Source organism: Peromyscus maniculatus, chromosome 10 (genome assembly GCF_049852395.1).
Source record: "Peromyscus maniculatus bairdii isolate BWxNUB_F1_BW_parent chromosome 10, HU_Pman_BW_mat_3.1, whole genome shotgun sequence".
Taxonomy (NCBI): Eukaryota; Metazoa; Chordata; class Mammalia; order Rodentia; family Cricetidae; genus Peromyscus; species Peromyscus maniculatus.
Window position 1 is genome coordinate 90,407,097 of NC_134861.1, and position 26,919 is coordinate 90,434,015.

The window sequence follows — 26,919 nt, forward strand, 5'->3', positions numbered from 1 at the left end:
GTTCACTGCGCAATCTTAAAATTATTTGAAAAGAGGAAAAGAATGAAGGTTAAAGCACAGTGGAAAATATGAAATGTGAGATGTAAAGCTGAGAATCAAAGATGCCAATTTTGAGCATAATGAAAATAAGCATAATGAAAGTTTGCTACTAAAAATATCAAGTATATATCTAAGATTTTCTGAGCTTGAGTCACAGCACTACAACCTTTCCTATTTCATTTTCTCTTCCGTCCCCCCTGTGAGATAAGGGTTATTATGCAGAACATCTGATCCTGAACATCAAAAAGGAGAAAATAAATTTGGGAAAGACTGGGAATTTGTTCATGGCACAGAGGTCCTACAATCAGGCCCAGAACCCAGATAGAGCAACTTAGTGAAACAGATTTTTGAACATGGTCATGGGCCTGTAAAGAGGCTCTGTCTTAAATCTGTTACGTCTGCTCTTGTTGAAAACAGAGGGCATTCAGTTTTCTTATATTGCTAATGAAGTATCCAACTTAAAAAAAAAACATAAGTAAATGAAATCGGTCATGACTGGAAATAGTCCCCTCTGCACCTGTTTGTTCCCCTGCCCCACCAGAGGCATGCATTTGTTTGGGGTGTTCCCCACCACCCGATGACAGAGAAAGAAATATACCATAGTTCAATAGTGCTTATATTTTATATTCTGAATCTTTCATGTCTGCATACAACATAAAATAAAAAGTCACGATTTTTTTTTCTTACGGAAGGACTCACGGAGGTAATATCACAAATTGCTATGAATCTCTTCTATGTGTGTATCAGCTGTGAGATGCTTCTGGTCAGAAGCAAATACAAACCCCACTGCGACTATGATTCAGAGTCCACACTTCCCAGTGTAAGAGGATGTTCTAAGATACACAACGCAGCCACCCTGAGTTTGTAGGTCTTGCATTAGAAATACCTCCCTCCTTCAGATTTGAGGCTAACTGAGTCATCTACATTTTTTCCCTTTTAAACCAGCTCCTATGAAAAGGGGGAAGACGTTTTTATAAATAAAATATGAGGCTGGGAGAAAATTATACTGCTTTGTATGTTGGTATCCCCTCTTCAAAACAGAATGGATCTGTTCATAAATTCTAGTCCAATGAGGCTAACCTGGTAGTCAACTGGGCAGCGAGGATCCCTTTGTAACAAAGATTTAATCTGCACTTCGAGTCCTACAAAGACTAAACATTAAGACGTGCTCGATATACACAAAACCAAACGAGAACGTTTATTATTATGTGCCAAAAGACTATTTTCTAGCCCACAGCCTGCATTCACCCTTTGCCATGGTGGTGTCAGAAACACTTACTGTACACGCAGAGATCTGTGTTTCCTTTGCCACAGACAATAAATCTTTAGTGTCTTCTCCTGACACGCATGGCTCCCCTTGCTCTCGTGAGGCGCGGTGTGTCTCTCTTGCCGCCCCCCTCACCTAACAAGGTCATTTTGGAGTGATGGTACAATGTATGGGGAATATCTAGGTATGCGCAATAACCAGGATCGGCTCTGAAGAACCTTGACTGCAAATACTACAAAACCCGGAAAAGGCATCTTTCCCAAGCATCACGTAGCCAGAAGTTTGATTTCACAAATACAGATATGAATAAGTCTATGTTAAAAGATTTCTGCCCTATTTGTTACTGACAGAAAAAAGCACTCCTATACAAAATAGTTATTTGAGAAAAAAAATTCTAGCTTCATGGAAATCATCTTGTCATTGGATAGTAATGTAGAAACTAAATATAAGAAATTACCACTTGACTGTTTTCATTTCTATATTGCAACATTGAATCTTTTTCTCAATTTATGGGAAAAAGCAGTGGCAGAAAGTCTGTGGTAGAAAATTAATTTTGTCCCCATTAGCCTTTCTGAGCCAGGTTCATGAGTGCATGAAGCCCCGACGTTCAAAGATGTCCAGGCTGTATAGAGCCACCTCTCACATGGGCCTTATACCAGCCATGTGGCATCCTTGGGAAAACTGAGGAGAGTCTTTTGAAATGCTGCCTCTGTTTTGGGGTTCACAGAAGAAGCTTCAGTTGAAAAAGTCTGCTTTAAAACAAAGGGCTGAGAACGACGGTCTGAGGAGCTCTGGGCCAATCACAAGTAAATTAGAAAGACAACATGTGACTCGGAGCTTCTGACAATTACAGCACATGCACAACCCATGTTGTTCCAGAGTCCAGCCATGACACTCTCTTCTCTTGAAGTGTCAAAGTAAGACACACAAAAATTCAGAACTCACTTTAGATTTGTTGCCTTCGGCCCATCAGATGTCTCAGAGTTTAAAGATGCTTACTGTCCAGCCTGGAGACATGACTGAGTTCAATCCCTCGAGCCCACATGGCTGAAGGAGAGAGCTAACTCCCAAAAGTTGTCCTCTGACCTCCATATGCACACTGTGGCACATGGGAACATGGGAGCATGCACACACACACACACACACACACACACACACACACACACACACACACACACCAACTAACCACATGTTTGTTTGCTTGTTTGTTTAAGTTGAAATAAGTCTCCTAAAAAGTGTGGGGGTGGGTATGGATAACACATGTCTACAAAAAGGGTCTTAAGTGAATCACAAAAGATAAAAGTCAGAGATACCTCAAATGCCGGCATCTGAGACAAAGGAACTGCTAAATGTATTCCATTTAAATATACACTATCACGACAACTTTAGTTTAAGATTAAAACCATCAAGGAGATTTCTTCCATTTCCACTTCAGGAATTCTGTAAATGGGGGAGAGAAGTAATGAAGGAAGCGGCGGGGAGATTAGGGGACAAGACGTTAGGAGAGGGGAGGGGAGGAAAGGGAGGTGTTTGAATTAAAGCAAAGGTTTGATGTAGACATTATAAGGTTCCGTGGGCATGATTTACAATCTGGGTTTCCTTGCTCCCTGAGTCAGCCCTTCTGCTGCTTCTCTGACTTCTCCTCTAGCTGTCCAGCACAGCAGGATAAAAAGGGCCTCTAAATCCATGGGCCATGCTTTATGTTCAGAAAATATTACACCTTAATAAATGTCAGGCTATGACTTTAAAACTAAGAAGGATCCTCTCCGTAGGAGTGGCATAATGAAAACTCATCAATTTAGCTGTGAGAACTATTTTAACACCATGAAAAAGAAGGGAAGAAGGCGCGCACACATGCCCACAAACAGGATGAGGCGAGCAGATCACATGGGCTCGGTGCATTGTTCCATGATAGTTACATATCTGGAATGACTAGGAGCTGTCTAGTAAACAGATAGTGACAGGTAGTAATTATTCTAATGAACATATGTGTACACTAAGCAAAGATGGCCGGGACACTGTGACAAATGCAAGCCACTAATGATGACAAGAGCTGGATTTAACTGCAGTAGCTGTCACCATCTGAGGTTGGTGACCACACTATGACAGTCCTTACGGAGTGCTTCCTGGGAAAATGCAGTCTATTTTAAAAGTATACATGGAAAACGCTGGGCACAGAAACAGGCACACAAAATCAGAGTCCTCTATGCATCAAGGCTTTGTTCCTTGGAAGATTGTAAGTTATTAAACCCAACATACAGGGACTATGGGTGTAGCCTTCCCCACCTGCTGGCTGTTGGGTCATTATCAAACTCCCATGTACATAATGGAAACCACCTCTCATGAGGATCCAGTGAGAAAGGGAATAAGCGGCATGCAGGTGTGAAATAAATTTCAATTCTCTCCTAAGCCAAGTTCTTTCCTTGGAGAGTTGGCCCAACCGAGACTTAAATTGCTTTCTGTTAGTAAACCTGTACCATTCTTAAATATTTTGCTGAAAATATGATAATTGATAAATTGTCATCTCTCACTGTTTAAAGTGAAGTGCATGGCTGGTGGTTATAAAACATTTGCAAACATAACATTCTGTCGGTGGTATCTGAATTTCACTGTTTCCATTAAGCTAAAAAAAAAAAAATACTTCTAGTCTTGGCTGGGAGGCTGCTCAATTGGTAAAATGCTTGCTACAGAAGCTTGCAGACCTGAGTTCTAATCCCACATGTGACTTCATGAGAAGCAGAGCAGGGTCATGGTGGTGCACCTGCCACCTCAGTGCAGGGGGGCAGGGGGCAGACAGGAGGTCCCTGCAATTGATGGAGATCTAGTCTTGTTTAATGAGTGAGCTCCAGGTTCACTCCCCAAAACAATGTGGAGAGAACTAGAGGATGAACTTAAGCTGGGCCTCTGGCCTTCATATGCATGAGAACACATGAGTAGTATGTGCTGGTGCACACACACACACACACACACACACACACACACACACACACACATGCACACACACATACACATACAAAAACTCTTCTATTTCTGAAAAGTTCTCAGTTAGTATCCATTATTTTGCTCAATTTTACTCATATTCCTTTTAATTAAATGGCAATTCTAAGATTCATCAGTCTTTGATCTTGGAAACAGCTGTGGGAAGATAGCCCCCAATTCCTTTCTCATCTTCTCTATCCTTTTTGAGTCTTGATGATTCCAACAGTTACTGTACAATACTATCTCCCTTAGAAATCAAATATCACCCTTTGATACCAACTTTTTAAAACGAAATCACTTCTTAGAGTCTACAGACCCTCAGCCCTTAGTCAGGATCCTCCCTCTTCAATTTACAAAAGCTTGACTGTTCTGGAGGGAAGAAAGGCCATGTCTCGAGCAGATGCATGCCAACAGTGCTTGGAGGAAAGAAACCATGGGGGAAATGGCTGTAGAAAGAGCTTCGTAATTTTCCAAACGGAATACTATCACTTCTTTCTTCTCTCTTGCTGCCCTTTCTTCCCACTGCTCCAACACTGAGGGTGCTGTGTGTTTCGCACTTTGCAAATGGCAAAAGTACTAGGAAACAAAACATTACATCATGGAGTGCTCGAGACTCTGTTTCAAAGTTTCAGATGCATTTACTATGGTGGGATGCAGTAGCTCACATCTGTAATCCTTCTGGGGGCTGAGGCAGGAAGATTGCTGCAAGTTCAACACCAACCTGAGCTACAGCACAGCACAAGAACCAGAGCAGGTGCTGTGTTGGGTCCAAGAGACAAAGTGATAAGTGAGCAGCCCTTGGTCCTTACAGTCTTCCACAGTTCCAGTGTCTGGGTCTGACTTTTCTGCCACACCCTCTTTCCACTAAGCATATCTGACTTTCTCCTCCAAGCTCAAGGCACTGTCAGCTGGGTTGCTTGCTCCGCTTGGCATCCGAATTTCCAGACTAAACTTTACTACCCTGACCCCCCCAACCCTAACTGGGTGTTTCCACAAACTCCAGCTTCCTCCTGCTCTTATCTTCATTTCATGAAGCAGGACAACAAAATTAGAAGACACTAATTAAAGTCTCTTTTTGTCTGAGAGACATGGATTTTCTTCATCCCAAAGTTTAAGAAACAAAGCAATAGATACTTGTTGGCCATTCCCTGGTTAGTCTAGTAGACTAACACCATAGACCATGTAGACCTGCACACGACTTCAAGTTTCCCCTGTTATCTCCCACCCATGGTGCCAAGGCTCCAGATAACTGAGCCAAGCTTTCTTGCCTTTGGACCTTGTCTACTCCAGAATCGCCTCTGTTCTGTGCTGTTTCCTCACCTCTCACTGCACCTCATGCCCCACAGGTGGAGTGTTTTGCCTTAACACAGAAGGCCATTATATCTAGACCATCCATTACTAAGTTGAGCAATCCTTTTCTCATCCCCTTCCTCTGCCTTGAGCTAATATTTGAACTGTTCATTATTTACTTCCCACCTGCCGACTACGGGTTCTCTGAGTAGGCTACAAACATGTTAATGAACACATGCTAAATATTTTGGGGTCTCGAACATTGTCTGAAAATAGTGGCTGCTCAAGAAAAATGTTAATTTTTTATTATATTGCTATGTCTCTCATGTCCTAATTCTAACATATGATGAAAAGCCAAGCAATTAATTGGTAGAAAATTATAATTGTGAAGTTGTCACATAGGTAAGTATATATGTATGTAATATATACGTGTGTTTGTGCCATTCTTTGCTATATATCATAAATTATTTGTAGACAATTCATGTGTATATTACTAAAATAGTATGAAGCAAAATTATTATTTTCAAAATACATTTTGAATGGCAATATTATAATAGATTTCTAGGGCATAAATTAATGAGAAATTTAATTAGAAATTAGAACACATCTTGATTGAATAAATAGCTTTATTATTGCCTGTCTTGCTCTGGCTCCATTATATCTTTTGGGGCTTTCTTAGTTTACTTTTTGCTGTTTGGGATATGAAGGTTTTTGTTTTTTCATTTTCATTTGTTTGTTTGCTTGCAGTAGACTCACTTTGTAGCTCAGGCTGGCCCATAACCCGCTTTGTAGCCCTTGCTAACCTCAAACTCATGTCATTTCTCCTCTCTTAGTTTCCCAAATGCTGGCATTTTGATTGCCATCCACGACACCCTGCTGGATTATAGTTTTTCAAGACTTTTTAACCTCATGACTGCCCCAAGTGAAACATAATAAACTTCTAGCAGGTGTAGATTATCCAGTTATCTTTAAATTTAAAAGGAAAATAAAACCTAACTCCTCTTTAGATAGAGTAAGTGGCAACTTGTAGCTCTTTTCTCTAATTTTCTTAGAAAACATTTTGCCTCAAAAGAGGAGACAGAAATGTGTTTCAAATCCTCCAGTAGAAACAAAATAGCAAACACAGGTAAGTGAATAGAAAAAGAAGTATCTACTACAAATAAATAACTTACATTTAAGATATCGAGTACGTTTTTTCTCTTTCTGTCTTTTTTTTTTTAATGTTGAAGTGCTTGCCTGTGTGTTCCTTTGTGCAGCACTTAAATGCCCGGTGCCCACAGAGGCCAGAAAGGGTGTTTGATGCGCTGGAACTAGAGTTACAGAGAGTTATCGGCTGTGAGCTTTCATGTGGTGCTGAGAGAACCTGGGTCCTCTAAGAGAGCAGCCAGGACTCTTAACCACTGAGCCATCTCACCAGCCTCTGCCTTGCTTTTGGAGACATTCACTCTGTAATCCAATGGACTCTGAACTCACAGTGATCCTTCTGCCTCTGCCTCCTTAGCTCTGGGATTACAGGGGTGAGTCACCATGGTTGACTTTAATGTTTTTCTCATGTTTGCCATTAAGCAGAGTGTCTTATAGTTGCTATTGATAAATTAATACTATTGTGTTTATACAGGAAATACCCAAAATGACATCCTTGGAGCAGAGAAATACCCTGTTTTCTATTATTCAGTACAAAGGCATGGTTTTTTGTTTGTTTGTTTGTTTGTTTGCAAAATAATAACATGGCCAATATTTGCATTACCATGTCATATCATGAAAGTCTTTCAAAGTGTCTCCTCAAAACCTCAGGCCATCACTTGTCTCCCATAGGACATTTAAACTTAAAGTTTTATCTTAATAAAACTGGCTTTGTATTCTATTCTTAAGGAAGCAAGACATGTATTTGATCTATTAAGTGCCTAGAAAAGTATAGTTGATTAGTATTCTTCTACTCATAAGCAATCTAAAATAATTGATCAAGAGTAAGGTAAGTATGCTACAAGAAAAAAATCACAAGCAAGCCATCCTCCCTAGAGGTTTGTTGAAACCTGGGGCTAGAGGTCAAAGACTAGATTGGTGTTATCTGCCATCCAGTGAGCTGTATGGAGAGAGACCACTTAATAAAAGAAGTGTATTTATCTGATTTAAATCAAAATGATTGATTTTCATTTAACATGTGTCTAGTATTGTTAGCCTTGCTTGAAAAATCAATTTTAGTGTGACCCAATGGGAGAACAGTTCCATGTATCTTTATATATTTAGTGACAGGGATATATTAGTGCTCTTCTGTGAACAACTATTAAATAAAAGGAGAGATTGAATTTTTCAGTTGTGCCACATGGCAGCAAATTGTAGCCTACCAAAATGACCATGGGAATAATCAAATCTCATACGCTAAATTCTCTTTTTTGAGGAAAAATTGTAAAGGAATAGAGATGTTTTAAAAATAGAACACTAGCAGACAATTAGCTATATAGATCTTTTAAATCTCCATCCCCTTTGCTTCCTTCCATATGCAGATATTTTCAATTTATTGTAAAGCATAACAGCAGCAGAAAAAGGTCACTATGGAACTAGACTCATGGCTTTGCAAGAGTCACTTGAACAGATTTCAGCATATTATGAAGAATGCTTGCCATTTTTCCGGCTTATATGTTACGATAAAATATTTGTGTTTTTTCTTGATCATGGATAGCCTAGGAAATGTCTTATTGTTAAGTATGTGTTGCTGTAAAAATATATTTGTTAATAATAAGCTAGATTTTGCCACCATAAATTCTCTTAAAAGCTTTTTTTTTTCCTGAAGGGTGATGGGCAGGGTCCAGAGATCTCCTCATGAGCAAAAAGGAAAGGATCCTTCTTCATAGAGCAGTCTTGTTTAGACTTCAATTAAAAAATAAATAAAAAGACAAGCTCACACTCTAAAATATTTTGTGGATCTTTTCAAATTCTATGCAAATGAAAAACCCAAAGACTAGAAAAACTGTGTTATGTTGACACAAACCGATGACAGTGTAGAAATCCCACATCCCTGGGCTCCAATGAAGTAAGTAGCCTTTCCAATTTGCCAATGGTGTTAGAAGCTGCATTAATTCCATCCTCACCAACAGTCCTCCCCAACTCAAAGTCTTCTGCTCCCACCTAGACAACAGGTTGTGATTCCTAGACACACTAGCCATTGATCTCTCTCATGCCTCTGCACATTCTCTTCTACTGGGGCACAGAATTAAAAGTATGGATGGAAGCTGCAGTGAATGAGATTAAATCACACGGCTGATGAGATCTATTTTGGTTCAGTTATTCCTTATCCATGCCTGTGAACTTTCTGAGGAATTCGTCACCACCCTGATACATCAAATTTTATTAACTGATGCACACAAATTAAAAACATGCTAAATATGTTATCATCGAGTAATATGCATGTATCCTGAATACATGACAAAAGCAGTTTATCAATAATGATGATTAGTTGCCAAGACAATCAAATTTAGAACTAAAAATTTAAAAGCACCTCCATACCTGTATAATTATCCTCATTTTTAGCTGGTTCAAAAGATAAAATGTACTGCAAAATAATAGCACAGGACCAGATGTGGAGGCATCCACTTATAACCCTAGGAAGCTAAGGCAGGGATATGGTGATATTTTATTTGTACTGAAATGCAATTTTAATTTTATGTTAATAAATAAAGTTGCCCTGGGGTCAGAGCTATTAGAGCCATAGCAAGAGCGTGATGGTTAGAAGAGCTAGGTAGATTTCTGTGTGTTCAGGGATACAGCCAGTATTGGAGACATACGCCTTTAAGACCTGGAGGGCGGTACTTACAGGCAGTGATGAGGCAGTCATGTGGTTGGGTTTACAACCAATGAGAAGGCAGAACAGAAAGACTATTTAAACACAGACAAACAGGAAGTAGCTCTCTCTCGGGGAAGCTAGGAGCACTGCAGGAGGTAAGATTTTATCTCTGAGCTCTGACCTCTCGGCTTTCTCTTTTACATTGGCTCTGTGTTTCTTATTTTAATAAGACGATTGGTTACATCTACACAGGGAGATTACCACAAGTTCAAAGCTAGCCTGTGTTATACAACAACAATAAACACTGAAACAACAACAAAAAAGTGTGGACGCATGCCATACTCATTGTACTAGAAATCACAAACACCGAATTTGAGTCTAGACCCAACTACTTTCCAACAGTGAGATGTTGAAGAATGTACTAAACTGAGTCTCGTCAATTTCATCTGTAAAATGGGACTGATATGATATCTAGCTCTGAGACTGTTAAGGCAAAAATGAGATAATGTATTTGACAAACCAAAGATGCAATGGATGCTCATGGGCTGCTGGCTGAACTGGGGTTCTAAAACCACCCTATGAAAAGGAAGCCGTAAGTTTCCTCCAGAATGGCAATGCCTATTTTCCCTGCACTTGCAGACACCAACCACCACTCTACCCAACAAACATACACCCATGCACAGATGCACACAAGCATTACAGACACTGACATTCTGAGCCTCAATAATCTACACAAATATTCCCAAGAAGCAAGAAAAGAGTCCTCTAAAAAAAAAACCAAGAACATCTTAGACAAGGACCCACAACATCCTAGGTTCATAAAGCAAAATTGGTGCTCTAAAAAGAACTATTTCTATTGGGAGATGGTTCTTTTCTTCAAGAGTCTGCTGGCCTTAACCCAGCCGACCTGCAGTACCACAAGCTCCATACAATTCAATTAGTGATCCATAATGAAAGACTAGAGATGAAGAATAGAACCATCAATACAGTCGAAGCTGTTCAGAAAACAAAACAAACAACAAACAAACAAACAAACAAAAAAACATTTTCTTTACTCACCATCATCTAAGAGGCTTTGAAGGGCACACTCCTAATCTCTGTTTTGTGTTATTACTGACCGTTCAAAGCTTCCATGGGCTTTCTAGAGCCTATAAATTAAAATCTAAACCGTTGGTATCAGCAGACTTTTGCATCTGCAATAGTTCCTATGCACAACTTAAGTAAGTGGATTAGCGGAGTATTTCATCTCTATATTTTCCTACAGACTATGTAAAGCAACTCATAAAAAGGAGAGAACAATGCAAAGAATAGCACACACCTCAAAGTCTAATGTATGATTCTAAATCTGCTGATAATCAAGAATACCCAGTCCCCTGACTAAATCTCACTATTGAAGTTTAGGTCACTGCTATCAACTGAAGAAGGTCTGTGTATATTTTGCCACTGATTTTTTTTTTTTTATCCAAACACATGGAAAACACAGAATATAATCCTGAAAACTTATTTCAGAAGTTCTGAGCCTTATCTATTTTTAAAAGATCTTTTCCCTTGAAGATTTATAAGCCACTTTTGGCAGACAAAAATACTCATAAGTAATATAAGTAGTTACAACTTTCCATTGAAAAGCAACACAGAATCCTGCCATAGACTTAAGAGTAAAGAGAAGTTAATGGGAAGCATGGAAAGGGAGGGAGATGGGACTTTAAGAACAGAGAGGTTAATTTGTTTGCTTCAAAGTATATAATCATTAAAAAGACACAATTTGTTGTGTATTACCTAACCACAACATCTCATGTTCCTATTTCTTGAATTCTATTTGGAGAAATAATACTCTCTTGTTTCTTGATCTGCTTTGTCCTCTTTTTTTTTTTTCTGTTCCTTATTCTAGCTCTGCTTCTCTTTCTTCTATGTCGCTCCACACCTGACATCTCCCTTCAGTGAAGTGTTTGGTATTCAGGTAAACTTGAAAGTAACATTATTCAGACTTATTGCTAAGCTATATCTAGAGATTTTATATAGATTTATTGTTAACGGTTCATCATTTCTGGATGCTCACGGTAGCTGTCAAAAGGTGAAGGTCTGAGTATTAACACAAGGAAATACTTGAAAGACACAAATGAAAATATTTATATAAGGCACATGCATGTGTGCATGCACACAGACACAGACACACACACACACACACACACACACACACACACACACACACACACTTCTATGCCTCCTAAAATTCTTATCTTGTAAAACATTGTTTGATACCAAAGCATGACAAATTAAGGGCTTAATATCAGTATTAATAACTCAGCTTTAAATTTCTTGGCAAATAATTAAGATTAATGACAGAAAACATCCCCTTTTCCCCAACGTAACACTTGCTTGCACCTCTTCACACCTTTCCCATCATCCCTTCCAGGCTCGTTTTGGGCTGTGAAAACAGAGGTCCTGAAACACTGATCCTGTTATCTCCTGCTTTTTGCAGCAGAGTTAGCAAAATAGACATGAGCAAATTTACAGCCAGCAGCTCAGACAGCTGCCTTACTTAGCAGTTAATAGGAAAGGCACTAATCTAGTTAGGATCCGGGACTAGTTCATAAATCTGGATTCGGAGGACAGCTTAAGCCATCACACATTTTTCCAGAGAGTAGGATTTGAATTAGATCATCAGCTTTCTCACCATGAAGAGCCAGTATTTCTGTAAACTAGAACAATGGGACATGGAGCTAACATAAGCTACATGCTAGCCAGCTGGTTGAGTGATTAGGCAACACATGATTGACAAGAACTTACATGGTTTGGCAGGGACTAATACGTATCTAGAAGAATGCCAATCACTAAAAACTTTTCTTGGATCAAATAGGAAGTAAAGATCAAATACATTTTTTTAAAAAAAATATGGGGTAAATGCTACTTTAAGCAAAAAAATCATAATCTAATGAAGTGAAGTAATAAAAAATAACTAAACTCCATCTAAGCAGAATTCAACCTCAAGGGAGATTATTGTGTCATACTTGTGTAACTCAAAAAAATGCTTAATTTAGTTCATTATAACTTGAAATTGATTATCATGCAAAAAGACAAATCTTAGCTCCATAAAATAACATTTTATGTACCACTATTCCCTACCATGCCTTAATAAGGAATTATTCAAACGTGTCAAATAATAGAATAGCTTTGTCTTCCTGTTCCCTGCAGCTTATTTTCAGGAAGGTGTAGGACAGTAAAATACGAAGTAATGATCATAGAAATACTTAAATCTACAAAGTCAAGTGACATTTCTCTCACATATCTCTAGGATCTAATACATCGTTCATTTTTATAAATTACAACAAAACCAGAGATGATATCTGTGTACAGAATTCTGTGTATTGAATCAATCTCATATATAACAGATAAGATATTGTACCCAGACTTAGAATATCAAAGTCTTAATGCCCCTTACAGAGTTGTAAGAACCACATAGGCATGTTCATGTCTACTGGGTCTCTCCTTAGATGTAATTTAAAGGATAGAGTGAACGACATAGAGGATTATATAACTAGAACCTGATTATATAACTAGAACCTGAAAGCCTCCATGAGTCGTATGATTAAGTCCAGTTAAACACAGATAATGTAGTGACAACCAGGCATCCAAGTGGAAAATCACATAAGTTCTCAGACATGCAGGTGGAAGTCAGGAGGAAGGGCAGACTTTTCTGAGAAAGATATTCCTAATGTTGATATCAAATCACGGGGCATCTCTGTGCTTTCCACAGAAAGGTGGGAAACCAGAGAAATAGACCAAGGATTAGGACTTGAGGACACACCAGGGTTAAGCGCTAAGATGGGATTGAACTGAAAAAGAGTCACTGCAGAAGAAAAAGCACCTTTTACTCTAGACTTCTTATCAGTATGCTATGCACATAAACATGCTATATGCATATTTCACTGCAATACTCTGCAGACTTACTAACTCCATTAGGTGACTAAATATAAAGGGGATTTATTTGTGTACCTGGTCCTTCCTTGGGAAGAGTAGAGACGTATGGCATAAAATACAGTGAATTCAGAAAAATTCAAGAAATCATTAGTGCCATGAAATGTGCTAGTAGGACATTTATTTTAAGAAGGAACCCTCTTTATTTTAAAAGCCTGTTTCAAATCTGCAATTTGTATTTAAAATAAAATATGCTTAGTAATCAACGGCATTATGAAGTATAAATTTCATGTAGGTGTACATGTATGTCTATGAGATATATGTATGTATGAAAGACACATACTTAGCATTCTGTACATTAACCAGCTTGCTAAGAAATATCATGTGAATCTGAAGTTTAGGACATGTATTAGTTTCCCCAAGTGTTGAAGTAAACAGATCTGTGGACAGAAACACATGATGCAAATCAGAGGATAAAATTAATTTGAAATGAGTTTGAAAAAACTACCCAATTTCATTGTTTTTGAAAATCATAAAGAGAAATAAAAATAATTTCACATAATTCATTAAAAGAGGATAATTATTATTGCAAAGCCAGAAAAAGCAAAATTGTAAACAAATGGAAGTATGCTAATGTGTGTCTATGTGTATTTGCTATTTATTCAGCTTAAAAAGTAAAACATACTTATTTTACATCTGAAAATCATCAGTTTCAAAATAATTATTAGACATTTAATTTTATTCAAAGTAAAAAATGGTAGAAATATAAATGTGAAGGAATTTTAAAAGATGAATTACTATAGATAAGAGATCCCAGGTTTTATTTGTAAATAAAAGTGAAATAAAGGATATATAGCAAAGAACACAGACAACTAAGCAGTGGGGGAGAAAGGCACATTGATATCAAAAGGGCAGTCCTAAACATACAGACCACTAACATTAGACAGTCTGAACAGACTTAGAATTTGTACTAGAGATGTATAAACATAGGCACACACAAATGTATGTAACAATTAATGAAATGAGTTCATAAACTAGGTATCTGTGGGAGGGTTTGGAGGAAGGGATGGGAAGAAGGGAAATTAATTATATCATAAACTTAAAAATAAATGTTTCTTAAAGTACTTAGCAAAGTATTTTAAGACTCTGTCCTAAAAGCATTATTTATATAGCATGTTTGGATACACATTCTTTTGAGAATCAGAGGACACCCAAGCATACTGGCACACACTTGTAACCCAGCACTCTGGAGACTGAAGCAGGAGGATTGCTTCAAGTTCAAGACCTATACAGTGAGAACAAGCCAGTCCACGGCTACCCAGCAGGACTCTGTCTTTGGGAAAGAGAAAAGGATGGAAGAATGAAAAACTTCCTGCTCAAGTCCATTTCCTTAACTGAATTGTAAAAACTTTAACAGTAAACTTACAAGTGGGCATCTGGTAGACCTTAACAGCTCAGTCAGTCACAGCACATTCTTTTTATTTTTGGTTGTGAGCCTAGCCTTTAACGGCTGAGCCATCTCTCCAGCCCGCACAATTCTTTTTAAACAATAAGTTATTTCAAAATACATTTTCTTCCTTTTTAGAGTGCATTCTGAGCTCCAAATTAAAAATTGAGTATTTACACATAATGAAAAAATACAACTTTTATGTTATAAAATCTGTGAAGTGATTGATTAGAGATGTGTTCTCTCCTTTATAATAAAGATTATATTAAGATTAAATGGGACTAAAAGGATGGCTCGGCAGTTAAAAGCACCTTCTGCTCTGGCAGAAGAGCCTGGTCTGGTTCCCATTGTCCTCACAGTGGTTCACAACTGCCTGCAACTCTGTTCCCAGGGGATCTAATGACTTTCTTCTAACTTCCAGAGGCACCTACATGTGATGCACAAACATACACTCAGGCACACACATACACACATACACACACACACACATATAATAAATAAATCCTGTTTTTAAAAGCTTACATATAAAGTACTGAAAAGAAAAGGGCAGGGGAAAATGTTAAAGTGTAACTCTGTGAAGTCATTTCTCCCCCAGGAGGGATGACTGTGGATGCTCTTAAGATGTTCCCATTTAAGCACTCACTGAGTTTATGAAAATAATGTGCTCAGCCCGGGAAAACTGAGATCAACCTTTGGCCTTTTTTTAAAAGGATCTTTTTTTTTGTTTTGTTTTATTTTTGATATTATAATATAATACATTTCTCCCGTGCCTTTCAAACCCTTCCATGTACCTCCTAAATCTCTTTCAAATTAATGGCCTCTTCATTTATTTATTGTTATTGCATACATACAGGTATATACATATACATTCATAAATATAACCTGCTTAGTTTATATAATGTTACATGTATACATGTTTTCAGGGCTATTTGGCTTTGGACAACCTATTGGTGCTTCCTTGGGGAAGACCACCTCTTGCATTTTTTTTAAAGTATTCTTTCACTGTGCCTGCCAAAGCTTATACATGAAGGAAAATTTATATTTCTAAAAGCAGTGCATTAATCTAAAAGAAGTGTAGAGGTGTTTATCATAATAAATAATTTTCTTTATTAATTATAAGAATGCTCATTAAGCATCCAAATACTATTTATAGGTCTTTTTAGAAAATTCATCTAGCTTTGTAATTTAAGTAATTGAATCTTACATGTCCTGCATCTCACTTCAAGAAACCAGAATGAATTAACACGTAACTGTTTATTACATAATTAAGAGGTGGTTTTACTTAAGCTAAGAAATAGAACTAAAAGAGCACTGTCTATGAATGTTAATGTCCAGAGCAAGAGCCATGAGTTGATGACTTCCATAAAAAGCTAATGTGTTCTGTACGACAAAATACAGTTATACAACCACAGTGTAAAGGCACGCTGGTCTCTTCAGGCACGCACCCCTGGAGCAGTCAGGGGAGCTGCTATGACAATGGCATGTTCCTGCCATGGGTTGTTCTACTGGAAATTTTATCTTTCAAGCCTGAGTCAGCCAAAGGCAAGTTAGCTGTAGTCAGTTGCAGTCATTAACAGCATACACCCAGGCACGGAAAACATTTAAAATAAGGAACCATTTGACGAAAAGATCAACCTTCTCCAGAAACCCAGAAGAGGTTTCCATAGCAAACACGGTGGACAACAAAAGCAGGTGACAGGAAGCCCTGATGTGGAGGAGTCGGTCACTCCATCCTCTGGACGGTGTCGGGTATCACATGATTCATAAACGCAGGGCAGCTCACGGTGACCCTTGGGAAGGCTGGAGTCACTGAAGAAGCTGAGATTCAAAAAAGGGTCAGGCCTGCTTGTTTGAGCAAGAGAATTCAGAAGCAGGGCTAACAGGGATGTGGACATAAGTTGACAACTAGGATATAAACTGGAGGTGGGCTTCGGTCACTGGCCTCTGCAGTGACAAAGCTCCTCCGCACCTTCTGAACGAGTTTGTGCTCCCTGGGATCCCGATGCATCTTGTCCTGTTTGGCTATAAACTTTTAAAAAATGGGGGGCTGATGTTCTGTCGGAACCGACATCAGTCATTTCAAAGAATGCAAAGCACACCAGTATAATTTGTCAGTGTTCTCCACATACTAGATCTGGCTTCACTTAAACTTACCGTGTACCTACTCTGCTTAGGTCACTTCCAGCTGATGAGGCCTTGCCAGCTCCAGCTTCTATCCCCAGGCCCTTTCCAAGGCTACTCTGTAGCAGGAATCTTAAAGAGTCTTATTAATAAAATCAAACCTGTGAGCCAGGTTTGGGGTGAAAGCTAGAAGATCAGAGATACAGAACAGGCCACAGCTAACCTCACCTGGCCAACTTCTCAGCTGGTCTTGTTTCCTCAGACTGGAAGCCTCTGTGTCCTCATCCCAATGGCTCTCAGCTGAACTGTGCTGCTAGAAAGCCTGAAAGCTTAACCAGCCAAATGCTTAACCAGCCAAATGCTTCTAGTTTCTGGTCCTCACGCCTTATATACCTTTCTGCTTTCTACCACCACTCCCTGGGATTAAAGGCTCGATTTCTGGGATTAAAGGCATGAGTCACCATGCTTGGTTGTATCCAAGAATTTCTGCCTAGCTTTGTCTCCCAAGTGCTGGGATTAAAGGCGTGTGCTACCACTGCCTATTCTCTATGTTTAATATTGTGGCTGTTCTGTCTCTGACCCCAGGTAAGTTTATTAGGGTGCACAATATTTTGGGGAACACAATACCACCACACACTACTCCTTTGCTCCAAAGCATGCTTTAGCGACTGTCTCATCTCAAGGAGATAGATGGTAATGCAGCCACTTCACTGGATGGTGGGGTAATTCACATGACTGCAATCTTTATTCTCTGACAAAAGCCTGGAACTCCTACTTGCCAGGCTAGTATTTTCACCCATCCCACTGCCATTTACACACCCGTGCATGATTAAGACTTTTACAATATTTTTGGTAAAAGTCAAACAGATCGATGAACTTTCTTTCAGCTAAATGTAGGTACTAGAAAGGGGTGTCCCCTCTCCAGGAGGAAAATGTTTGTTTATGTTGATGCACCACAGGTATGGAGTCCTGATAAATAAGAAGCACAGTGAAGTAAATTCAACTTCCTAGATTTTTGTTTTACTGGGGGGGGGGGGGGGGGCAGGGGCGACGCATTCATTTGGGAAAAAAAAAAGAGCCTAAATTTCACATCTGCAGAGTTCAGAATGTGCAATAGCACTGAACAGAAGCCCATGCATTTCAGGCATGCTCTGCGATTCTTCTGTTGCTTGTGTAAGTTGATGTGTTCACTGGCGAATGAGGAGCCATTTGAAGGTTAACATAACCTCGAACACTGTCAAGGTCCTCGGGGATTTAATTGGTTTGTGGAACAACTCCAAACTAATCCTCTGCTTTCTTCTTTCTTTGCCTTTCTGATTCTCTACTCTCTTTTCATAGGAAAAAAAAAGGAGGACGCATGGTAATGCATCATTTATAAATTACCTTGTTATTGAGGGGGAAAACACACACACACACACACACACACACACACACACACACACACACACACACACAAAACACTGCTTTGAAAACCAAACAAACTCCTGCTGCGGACTCGGGCCTGTTTGATGGAGACCCTTCAAAAGAGTCCAGGGCGTAATGGAGGTTGTTTGTGCAGAGACTTCGATCTGTACCTGCTGTCCCCTGTCACTCCCTGGAAACTTGGCGGCAGATGTTGCAGCCCTAAGTTGTCTCTGAAGTGGCTCTCTGTCCTGTCCCCCCACCGCCGTGGAGTCAAACTGCATTAGATCTCCTGTTTGTGCCTCCGGCAAGTTTGGGAGCGCAGCTGTGTCCACCCCGCTCCTACCTTTGGAGTTTCAGGCCTCCAGGCAGCGCGCGCGAGACCAAAAACGGTCCTGCCGCTCTCAACTACCTCGGCTGACAATCGGCCGCCGCCACCACCAGCAGATGTCGGGACAACCTGCTAGCGCGCACCTGGCCGCCAAACCCGCGACTCCCAGGACCTGCCGCCCGCATCAAAGCCCTCGCTCGCCCGCAGCCGCGCGCTGGGAGCCCGCCCGCCCGCCCCCGCGGCCGCTTTGATAAGGCTCGCACCAACTTCAGCCTCCGCATCAAGGACTTCGGGGCGCGCAGAGCTCAGCCCGGGAGCCCCGCGGCCTCTGCGCCCCAGCACAGCTTCGGCTCCAAATGCGGCAGGAAGGACACGCTGCCCCACCTGCGGGACTCAAGGCAGCTTCAGTTCTGTGGTCGCGGGTTTGTTTATTCGACTGAGCTCTCGGGAGGCGGAATCTGCGGGACACTGTTCCTAACATAAATGACAAGGCTGTTTTCCAAAGCACAAAACAAGCTGCTGGGTAGGCAGGGGTTGTGTTCCTTGGAGCCATTAGTCAGGCCCTGAGAACAATTGTGCTTTACTAGCTGTCATGCAGCTTAAAGTCAGCCTCCTCCCCCACCCTCAGAGGATGTGACTCTCTGGTATCCAGAAGGAAAAGTATTATTTATGCCCTGGCATTGTAAACGAACACCCCCCCTCCCATCTAAATGTGGGAGTTCCGGAGCCTTCCTAATGCCTAAAATGAACCAACTGTTTTACAATCACACAGTTACCCTCCTGTACCAACATAAAGACGTCACAAAAAGCACAAACAGATGTAAATGTTGTATTTGCGCATATGCATGCATACAAAAAAAGCTTGACGGCCACCACGGGAGACGTGGAGGGGGGATTAGTAACGACACCAGTTTACATGGTGAAACATTTCAAATTTTTCCTTTAAGGAATTGACCTTAATATCAGATAACACTTGTCCCAATGAGTTATTTGATATCATAGTCAAACTACTTCAATAGGAATTTAACATGCTTCCCTATGCTGACAATACACTATTTAATGGACTTTCTAATATTTAATGGAAAGTAATTTCTTAGAGCAAACTGGTAATCAGATGAAGGCCTCACCTTACATATATACTGTTCATATTTACATGAAGTATGTATTCATGATTTAGAACTTAATGTTGAACTCTGTTTAACCGAGTACTGGTGAATTTTAGGGGAGTAAATTTTGCAAACATCCAAACTTTTTCATAATAGTTGAAAGAGCATATAAAGTTTTAAGAAGAGAACTGGAATCCCACCCCCAATATCTCACCATTCACTTAATATCCAACACTTAATAACTTAATAAGATGGAAATTATTAAACATACAAACCAATATCTAACCTGGTGAAGAGCACACTGAGAAGAGGCATGAAAATAATTGTGGTGGTATTGTGTTCCCCGAAATATTGTGCATGCTAATCCTAGCATTCCAGAGGCAGAAATTCAGTGTTCAAGGATACAGCCAAGCATGGTGACACACCCCTTTAATCTCAGAAAGTGAGCCTTTAATCCCAGGGAGTGATGGTAGAAAGCAGAAAGATATATAAGGAATGAGGACCAGAAACTAGAAGCATTTGGCTGGTTAAGAATTTGGCTGGTTAAGCATTTTGTCCTGGTTAAGCATTTGGCCTGGTTAAGCATTCAGGCTTTTGAGCAACAATTCAGCTGAGACCCATTCTGGATGAGGACTCAGAGACCTCCAGTCTGAGGAAACAAGACCAGCTGAGGATCTGGCAAGGTGAGGTAGCTGTGGCTTGTTCTGGTTCTCTGATCTTCCAGTTCACGCCAATGCCTGGCCCTGATTTGTTTTTATTAATAAGACTCTCTAAGATTCATGCTACAGAAGTGAAAGTCTAGAGAGTTCACGAGGAAGAAGAGTTACATGTAGCTCCAGAAACAGAACTCAAACCCACATCTGAACTTAAACTGAGATGTGAATTTCCATATAAAAGAGGTTTCTATTGAGAATCTGCCAATAAACTGGCAATAGAAGAGTCTGTATCATAGTGCACATAGCTTTCTCTCCCAGTAGTCCCATCAAAGGGCACTGGCATTGTGTTAGAAAGTTCAGCAATATTTCTCAAGATGCATATCCTCACTGACTGAACTCAGAGGTTTCTGAAATGTTCCAAAGTTGAAGTTTAAATGTAAAATTCTTTTAAACTCTTCCACACCGAGCTAAAACCACCTAATCCTAAATACATCTTATCTTGGCTTCATAACGTAAGTACTAATTTGATGGAGTACTTCACACTGTTAAACAGTAGCATGTCAGACCTAAGTGAAGCCAAGGTCCTCTGAGGAGATGTACATGGTGTTCACTCCTTTGTAGGAGAGGCAGGATTGCACTCACACCATGGAAGCAGTCTGGCGTCAGGAACGGCACCGGGTCTCGCAATCAAACCTACCGATGTTGCCTATGAGGAACCTTTGAACAATTTCTCTAAAAGTGCGACACTAGGAAAATGGCGTAAATCATTAGAAAAATATTAAAAACAGAGTAATTCTAAACATATTTTTAAAACAAGAGCTTTAAACCAACTCCCTTGGTGAGGAAAAGACATACATACAACACATCTGTAAATATGTGGATCTAAACAGCACGACCACAGACTTCTTTGGTGCTTCAAGAATTAAGGACACCTTGACATTATTTCAGAGGCCAGACTATGCCAACTACTGAAGGCAGGTAACATGTTTATAGTGAAAGACAGTGGGTCTGAGGTATTTTCCCTAGATCTCATGGCTACTAAATGCTAGAAGAAAGACTTCAGATGCGAATTCCCAGTCTGTTTCTTCCAAAAGAAAATAACTCAGAACACTTGTTTTCAAAGTCAAATGCTAAAGCAATGAGCATGCTTATGATTTTAATTAATTATCTGGGAAGGCACTGCTGGGGAATTGGCTTGAAAATGAACTGTAACAACAAAATTTAACAAATACCCCATGTAGCAAGAGCACACACTGGTCAGTATCAATTCCACCCTGCACGCTAACAGGAAGTTTTAAATTATTTTCGTTAATATTTCCCTACTTTCATTATACTGCACCCCCCCCCAGCACCTTTCTCAAGAGATCCCCATACACAAACCTCGTCTCCTTCCTGGGGTCTCATCAAGGACACCCGGTCATATTGCTTCAAGATCAAAGCCCAGAGTGCATCCAGACGACCCTAGAGAGAGATTGGATTTGTGAGCTTGGGTAGCTTCATTTCATTAATCAACCTAGTAAGTTAGTAAATACAAAAACTGGAAGGCTTTTACGCTAAGAAAATAAGTAGTTGCTAGAGCACAAAATGAGTATCTGCTATCTGACCTGCCTTAGTCTTCCTCCTGGGACAGGAGAGACAGTAAAAGCTACTACATTCCTGTTAGCGTTAAGCTGTATCATGCGAAATGCAGGCCAGTACCTTAATCGGCGTGTACCACTTTGTCTGAGGGGCCTGGTATGTGGGTTTGGGTCGAGGTGGTCTTGATGGCATGGGTATCTCTTCTTCGGGGATCATCACCACAGCATTTTTGGCTTTCTCTAGCCTTGCCCCTTCCTCCGTAGATCCTTTATCTCCCCAGCGGACCTTTAAAACGAAGGAGACACTGATGTCAGACAGAGTGTCCCAGAAGAGCAAGCTCTCACGTGGCCCACAGGCCTTCCAGTCACCAGCCCGTGTAGGAAGATGAATTGGTATAGTGACTCCCAGTTCCTTCTCTTCTGAGTTTTAACGGGCCCCTTGCCACTCATTATTATTTGCCTGTGTAGATATGTGTGGGTATATATGTGCATGTTCATGTGTGTTTGAGTTCATATGTGTGTGGAGGCCAGAGGTAAACTTCAGAGGTCATTCCTCAGGTGTCCTCCACCATGTGTTTGGAGACAAGGCTCTCACTGGAAACTGGAGCTAGCCCATTAGAATAAGCCGGCTAGACAGGAAAGTTCAGGGATCTTCCTGTCTCTGTTTTCTCATCATTCTTTATTTTATGATTATCATGACCCAAATGCAAAGTAACTCTTGTAAAAATATGATATTACTTAAATCTGGTGTAATGGTTTCTCCATCAGTTCAAATAAGGAGATAATTTGTGGTATACATGTATGACTATGTAGTTCAATTCCACCTGAAGGTATTTGAGATGGTAATGGTAGCATTTATTCATTGTGTTCATGTGTATTCAATCCATACGAAATGCAAGGAAATAGATACTATGTGTGTCTCTTCCAGATGACAGAACTATGGCACGTGTTAAAAAAATGTGCCCAAAGCTACCACAGGTGCATATAGACAGGGTAGGGATTTGGACATAAGCAGTAAGAAATGAGTGAATAAGTTTTACATGATTTTGTATTACATAAATTTATCTTACATAAAAGGAATTAATTTTTTTAAAGTTTTTCATATTTGATTGGTTCTGAAAGTATGAATTTCCATTTACAGCATTCTTCTTGCCAAAAAAGCTTTCTGTCTTTAGTTCTTTTCTCATCTGAATATAGTCATTTGATAAATAAATTCTTACTTGAGAGACAGGAATTGGAAAAGTTTTTGTTTTGGGGGGGAAACACAGACCATTAGGGAATCCCACAGATTTTAGATCATTTCATTCTCTGGGAACTCTTAATATTGACCCATACCAAGAGGACTGGGGTTATTGTTTTCTTTACTTTTCAGTAAACAGAAATTAAGAGCCAAGTCATAACCCAATAATAATATGAATAGGAAATGGTCTCGGGAGAAGGACTTTACCCAAACAGGATCAGTGGGAGAATCCCAGCACATTGCCCAAGAATGCCCAGCACATTGCACAGCGCTCAACAAGCAACGTGCATGTAGAGAAGCAAAGACCAGTCCAAGATATGCTACAACATACCATTCAGTGGAAGAAAAAGTTTAAAGACACTGACTGAATTGTTAAGCAGGAAGATGGATGGTTACTTTTCATAGAGAAAAAAAAACTATGCAAGCATTTTATAAAATCACTTAGTTTTAAACACACACACACACAGACACACACACACACACACACACACACACACACACACCTTTTACTACATTTTTAGAATAATTTTCAATTTCAAGTGGACCCTGCTGAGTCATCAAAGTCTATCTGTATCTTTCAATGTGATCAATAGCTAGAATGTTCTTTATGGGGTTGTTAAATTTGTTTGAAACACATTAAACCTAGATAGTTGGGCTTTCTTTATGAAAAAAACAAAGGAAGAAAGGAAGGAAGGAGGGAGGGAGGGAGGGAGGGAGGGAGGGAAGGAGGGAAGAAGAAAGGAAAGAAAATTACCATCTTTTTTTCAGATCACAGTCTTCGCCTAGATAAGCTAATACTTAGAATAAGATCTTTAGATATAACTCATGAATTTAAAACTCTAAAACTAGTACACATTTCTTGCAGCTCAAACATCTCAATTTTGGGGAGCAAAACTAAACAAGAGATAGGTGGTTCAGTAAACACATGGATTCAACAACTCATAGAAATAGTTCAGAGTGAATCTGTAAGTAGATATAATTTAGATTCATACAGAAGAGGTAGATTTGAAAACAAACAACTCGTTAGCCTGGCTTTCACAGTTGAAACCGAAGAGGTTATGATAACTAGACACAATATCGCTGGACCCATTCTCAGATTTTAAAACAGTGAAAGTTGGTTGAACTGCAGTTCTGATCCAGCATGGCATCCCCAGGCTTTGATGATGATATGCATGACCCTCAGTCATAGAGGCCTAAGGAGATTGATAAGTTTGCTGTCTTTGTTTCATGAAAAAGCTCCTGAGTTATCACCAACCTTCACCAAACACAGGTTTCACTTAATCTCAAGGACTAAGACTAGAAGACACCTTGTAGAAGTATCCTGCAATGCTACAAAGGAATTAAACGTGTGTGTGTGTGTGTGTGTGTGTGTGTGTGTGTGTGTGTGTGTGTGTGTAAATTTAAATTTTTAAGTTGATCACACTGGGATGCCCTGAAAGGACGGAAGGAAGAAGAACAGAAATAGATTGCTAAAGAAATTCTTAGGAGAGTTTGCCCTCAGCTTTATTTTATTATGGGGGAAAAGTAGGTAAGGACAAACTTCAGAGCTGGATTCTTCCAGCTCTACTTGACTTTCATTATCAACAACAAGTTTCCTAATTTTCAAAGCATATTTGGATAACTTAGAGTCTATATGATAAAGGAGCAATTTCAGAATTTTTAAAATTCTCTTTCATGAGAAATTGGCAGGAACCCCCGTGTGAAGTGATTAGGAATTGTAGTAGATCTGTTGTGATAACAGCTGTTATTAAAAGCTCTGCTCCAGCTTTCTGAAAACTCCATTAGAGGAGAGTTTAAATCAATATTTAAATTAAAAGAGTGAGATTTGTAAAATCCAGAACAAAAAGTATCCATTGTGACTTAATCTAACCTCATCTCTGAAGGTTTTTTCTCCAATTCTGATGACCTCAGAACTTTTATAATCCATTTACTCTTTCCAGCTTACGTACTTTGCAGGTTTGAAGAGGTGTGCTTATAAAACCATTATGGATGGTTTTTCCCACTCCAATTCTAAATTCACAGTTGAGAAATTTTAATGATACTTAATTCTCAATTCAGCTTTATTGTGTACCTGTATATACTGAATTTCTTCTTTGTAAATATCTGTACTTTCTTTGTCGTTTTAAAAATTCATTATCATCCCATTTACCAGCATATCAATAGAGTATTCCATTTATGTGGCCAAAATTTTTCAAGATTAATGGATACAGAGTCAATGGAGGTTGACTCTTTTTCAAAAATAAAAATTTCCTCTACTAAAAAGGAAGGACAGGTGATACAATGTCTCATGCTGGAATTCGAGGACTCTCAAAGTTGGAATTACAGGCTACTGGGAACATGCCTGTGCTTTCTTGAGCATAGAGAAATTACTGCAGTTTGGATATGGAATGCCCCCTAGGGACCTGGGTCTTGGTCATTGGTGTGGCTCTTTTGGAAGGTGGCAGCACCCATAAGAGGCAGGACCCAGAAGGAGGGCTAAGAGTTTTTACAGGTTGTGCATCTAGGAGTGATAACAAGATGTTCATTGTCTTGTTTTGCTCCTACCTGCCCATAGTAAGCAGCATGCTCTGCCAAATACACCCTGCCACAATGTTCTACCTGGACCTAGACCAAACCAAGATTGGCTTACAAACCACAAGTTAACCTGAGCCAAAATAAAATTCCTTTTTTTGTAAGTTGATTTATCTAAAGTATTGGTAACAAAAACCTGACTAATACATAAAATCATATTCCTTTTTACCCAGGATCTAATCGTGGGTTTATGATGCTTTTTTTTTTTTAAGAAAGAATCTCAGTCTTTGGACTACTGCACAAACAACAATTAGTTCAACATAATAAATGATATATAGTATTAATTAGGATAGTTGGTGAGTAGCAAGTAAAAAGCTGTTGAAAGTTTTAAATGTGCCTCTTTTATATTTGTGATAAATCCATATCCATGCTGTTGAATATTTTAAAAATTTGTCTGTCAAATAGTAACTAAGTGTTGGGTCTTTTCAAAGAAGAACATTGTTGCAACTATGAGTGACTGGCATTCTTGGAGTTGGTGTTCCATGGGGTAATTTTTCCCAAAACAGTAGGGAAACCCATAACTATTTTTAGGCTTGGGATTCAGAAATTTTATCAATGCAGTCCTTTGACTGATGAAGCCTCTTGTTCTTCCCAAATTCTGACATGGCTAGGATGATTCCACAGAAAAGGAATGTGCCCAGAGAAGGCCCAGTGCTAACTAAAGAGGTTATAAAAAAAAAAAAAAAAAAAAAAAAAAAAAAAAAAAAAAAAACAGTGTCTGTGGCTCAATAACCCTACAAATACATATTTTAGATTAGCACTCTCTATTTCTTTATGAGACCAACCTCCATTCTTTTAATTCCTCCAACTCCTCGACCACCGTAATAGGAAGCATCCACAGTTGGCCATTTCTTGTTGGGCAAAGGTTCTTCTTCCTCTTCCTATGGAGATATAGTTTTAAAAGTTGATTTAATTAATTTCTTAAAACGTCATTTGGTCAGAGCTGCATGACATTTAAATGTTTTAAATAATTCCATTGTTATGGGGAAATGTTAAAATTATATCTGGGATATATGGGTGAATTTATAATCACATGCATCAATTTCAAGTGCAGTTCTACAAGAGATTAAGACATCTTCCCTTCAGCAAATTCTCACTACATCACCCCTAGGCTAACAGAAGTTGCTTTTTTTTTTTTTTAACTGTTAGTATTGTGTATTTAAACCACCAATTCAAACTTGAAAAGATGATTCAACTT

At 39.3% G+C, this 26,919-nt stretch overlaps 1 protein-coding gene across 1 annotated transcript in view; it reads right to left on the reverse strand.

Moving 5' to 3' along the window:
- Antxr2 (ANTXR cell adhesion molecule 2) overlaps positions 1-26,919 on the reverse strand; it is a 128,031-nt gene that overhangs the window by 32,582 nt on the left and 68,530 nt on the right. The window contains exons 14-16 of the mRNA XM_006975364.4: positions 26,507-26,602; positions 22,032-22,196; positions 21,714-21,794 (exon numbers count right to left, since the gene is read on the reverse strand). Coding sequence (XP_006975426.1) covers positions 21,714-21,794; positions 22,032-22,196; positions 26,507-26,602 — 342 coding nt within the window. The remainder of the gene's footprint in view (positions 1-21,713; positions 21,795-22,031; positions 22,197-26,506; positions 26,603-26,919) is intronic.